Source organism: Vigna angularis, chromosome 1, assembly GCF_016808095.1.
Source record: "Vigna angularis cultivar LongXiaoDou No.4 chromosome 1, ASM1680809v1, whole genome shotgun sequence".
Taxonomy (NCBI): Eukaryota; Viridiplantae; Streptophyta; class Magnoliopsida; order Fabales; family Fabaceae; genus Vigna; species Vigna angularis.
Genome location: NC_068970.1, coordinates 54,299,098 through 54,302,553, shown reverse-complemented (window position 1 = coordinate 54,302,553; position 3,456 = coordinate 54,299,098). Strand labels below are relative to the sequence as shown.

The 3,456-nt window shown below is 38.0% G+C and overlaps 1 protein-coding gene across 1 annotated transcript; it reads left to right on the top strand.

Moving 5' to 3' along the window:
- Positions 1 to 1,137: 1,137 nt before the first annotated feature.
- On the top strand, positions 1,138 to 3,176 carry LOC108326102 (protein MAIN-LIKE 1). Its single transcript, XM_017559377.1, has 4 exons — positions 1,138 to 1,506; positions 1,580 to 2,239; positions 2,316 to 2,900; positions 2,991 to 3,176. Exons 1-4 carry the CDS (start codon positions 1,138 to 1,140, stop codon positions 3,174 to 3,176), a joined length of 1,800 nt encoding a protein of 599 aa, XP_017414866.1.
- The last annotated feature ends 280 nt before the right edge of the window (positions 3,177 to 3,456 follow it).

Sequence of the window (3,456 nt, the reverse complement as noted above, 5' to 3'; positions counted from 1 at the left end):
GTCGTACTTTGTGCCACGCTGCATTGCTCGCGTTCCTCCGTTGTTTTCGTCACAGATCTGAGGTGTATCTGGCGTCCAAGTTAGTAGCTTGCATCTGCTGTATTTTTGTTTGTTGTAATCTGTGCTTCGTTCGTCGTGGTTTGTGTTCGGTCACGAAGCTCGCTGGAGGTGGACGTCCGCAGTTGGAAGTGCGGAAAGTAATCAGAACCGCATTTCGATATGCGGCAAGGAGAAACGCAGTTCGATCTACGGTAAGCTCAAACCGCAATTCGATCTGCGGCACACATATACAACCGCGTTTCGATGTGCGGAAGCGGATAACCGGAGCTCGCTGGTGCACGTCCGCAGTTGGAAGTGCGGAAAGGGCAGAACCGCATTTCGATCTGCGGCAAGGGGAAACACAGATCGATCTGCGGATAACCGGATTTGAAATGGCGTTTTCAAACTTAGGATTTTTAATTAAATATGGACTAATGGTATCACTAATATGGTATAATATATGTCATTCAGTAGAGAGAATAATAGGGTTTGACAGAAGTTTCTTCATTTGATTGTGTGGTTGAAATTTTTTTATCTGCTCGTCTTGTTGGCATATATATATTAAATGTATTGCTTATGATTTTTTTTTCAATTGTTTATCTTTTTTTCAAATGTTTTCTTATTCAAGTGTTTTTTTATTGACATAATTTTTTCATGAGTTCAACATTGAACTTTTGAATAATAGTGTGTATTTATTTTATTTTGTGAACAATCAGGCTTAACCAGTAGATAGTAATGTAAAATGGTTGTTTTATACTAGTTAAAAAGGTTTTTTTTATATTAGTTATCAAAATAATATAGAAACAGGAAATGTATAAAGTATTTATGTGGTGACTTTGTTATTTTCGTACTATATTATTTTTTATGTATTTAATTTTATTTAACTTTTTTAATTTTTTTTTAAATTGAAATAATAATTAAATTGTTTATTGAAATAAATAATAATTATTATTTTGGATTTATTTGTAATAATTTAATTATTATATATGTAATTTTTTTGGATTTTTATATTACTTTTTATTTGTTTGAATATTTTTGATTACATTATTAATTACTTTTTTGTATATTATATGTTAAGAATATAATTGGTTAATAGATATGGTTAAAACTAGAGGTGGATATCATGGTGAGGCTTCATCCTCTCGTAGTGAGCCATCAGATGAAAGAAGACGACCTACGACATCTGGTCGTAGAAGACGAGTAGAAGAATATCGCGTGGACGTTATTGATGAGCATGATGATGAGGAGCATGAAGAGTTATTACAGCATGGACATGGTCAGGATGATTATGTTGAAGAGGAGGATATTCAGCAGCAGCATGACTGTAGTCAAGAAGAACATGAAGGTGAAGGTGAAGATGAAGATGAAGATGAAGCTGAAGATGGTGGATTCCCAGGAGGTCCACATGACACCTCCTTACTTACTCACTATACCCAGCATGTTGCATTTGCCATATGGCAAGGCTGGGTTAGTCATCAACCTAAATTTTAATTATTTAATAAATGTTACATTTTTTTTATATAATTATGTTTGTATTTAGGATCAAAGGGGGATAAAGGTTGTCACCCATGGCAAAAAATTGAAGCATTTTGGAATGTATCATGAGGCCATTGAGCCTTATATCTGCATGTCGGGGTTGGGTTGTTTAGTGAACCTCTCATACGAGTATGCCGATCATGGATTGATCGTTGCCCTTTCGGAGAGGTGGCACATAGAGACTAATACTTTCCACCTACCGATAGGTGAGATGAGTGTCACATTAGATGACGTTATGAATTTGCTCCACCTACCCATCATGGGACAATTTTGTGAGGTTGAGGAGTTAGAGTATGATGAGGCTCGATCTCATATCATGGAGCTGCTTGGCATGGACCACGCTAAAGCTTCAGCTGAGATGAAACAGTCACGTGGTCCAAAAGTTAGGCTCAGCTGGCTACGCGAGGTCTACCAGGAGTGCATCCAGCAGGAGCGTTGGGAGTGTGCTGCTCGGGCGTACTTGTTGCATCTGCTTGGATGCACAATTTTTACGAATAAGAGTGCGACTCTAATTCGGGTATCGTATCTCCTTCTCTTGCGAGACTTGAATGCTTGTTCGAGATATGCTTGGGGAGCAGCAGCACTTGCACATACATATGAGCAGCTAGGAGATGCTAGCTTCAGTGAGGTCAGACAGATAGCTGGATATTCCATTCTTCTACAAGTACATTACCATCTTCTAAGTTTATTTTAATATTGTTTGACAATGAAACCCACGATTGAAGTAATGTTTTTTGTAGAGTTGGATATATGAGCACTTTCCTACAATGGGAAGGAGGCAAGTGTTTGAGAGGTACACAGAACTTGATCCATGTGCTTCACGATACATACCCCCGAGGGTGGGTTGGAGTTTGACAAAGGGCCGAACATTTCTGGATGCCCTCACTTATGATGTAGTTATCTGGAATCCATACGTTTCGCACAAACGTACATGCCCATTGATTGTCATAATTATGTACTCGGGATGGATCCGATTAGGCGACATGATTCATCGACATCTACCTGAACGCGTGTTGCGTAAATTTGGTTTTCAACAGAACATACCACGGTCACCTAATAGTCTTCCGATGCCAGACATTCCTACGATTGATCTAAATTGGTTGCGGTATGTAGAGTATGCCATTACTAGTGTCATTGAAGCTCATGAGCCACATGTGTGTGTTGATGGATACATAACGTGGTTTAGGCGGGTGTCGCACCCGTACATCACTCACGACAACGATGATGAACGAACTAGTCTTGCACCGCGCATGAGGCGAGACATTCCAGATGACAGGTTGGTGCCTCCAGTTCGTCGTATACGGTTGGCTGAGCTAGGATTGTTGGTATGTCTTGAAACTAACTGATTTTGATTTTTTTCATCAATTTTGGTTCTTGTTTACTTAAATAATTTTTTTTGGTTATCTTAATTTCAGGGGGGTATGAGGCGTGTGATCAGGATGTTGCAGGGCATGTTAACCTATCGAGATGTCATAGAGGGCACTATAGCTTATCAACGTACTACTGAGACACTACAGGTAGCTCGTACGTCTGTTGAGGAGTATGAGTCTAGTACTAGAAGAGGTGGTCGTCATGTGCGTGGACGTGAATCATTTTCTTGAAAGAACATTGTTATATATGATTGTCTTTTAAATGGTTATTTATGTACCGGTTATTTATACTTTAAGTGTTTAAAATATTGCATAACTTTGTATGATTTTAATAGTTTGACTAATTATAATATATTTAACAAGTTCTATGAATCGCGTTTGTTTAATGAAATTATATAACGACAAGTATTTACAACGGCAAAAAAAGTCTACATAACAGACTTAATTTCAGTCTTCTGTAAGATCTACATAAGTCGTATTAATTGTCATTAAATTCATAAATGATTGCATC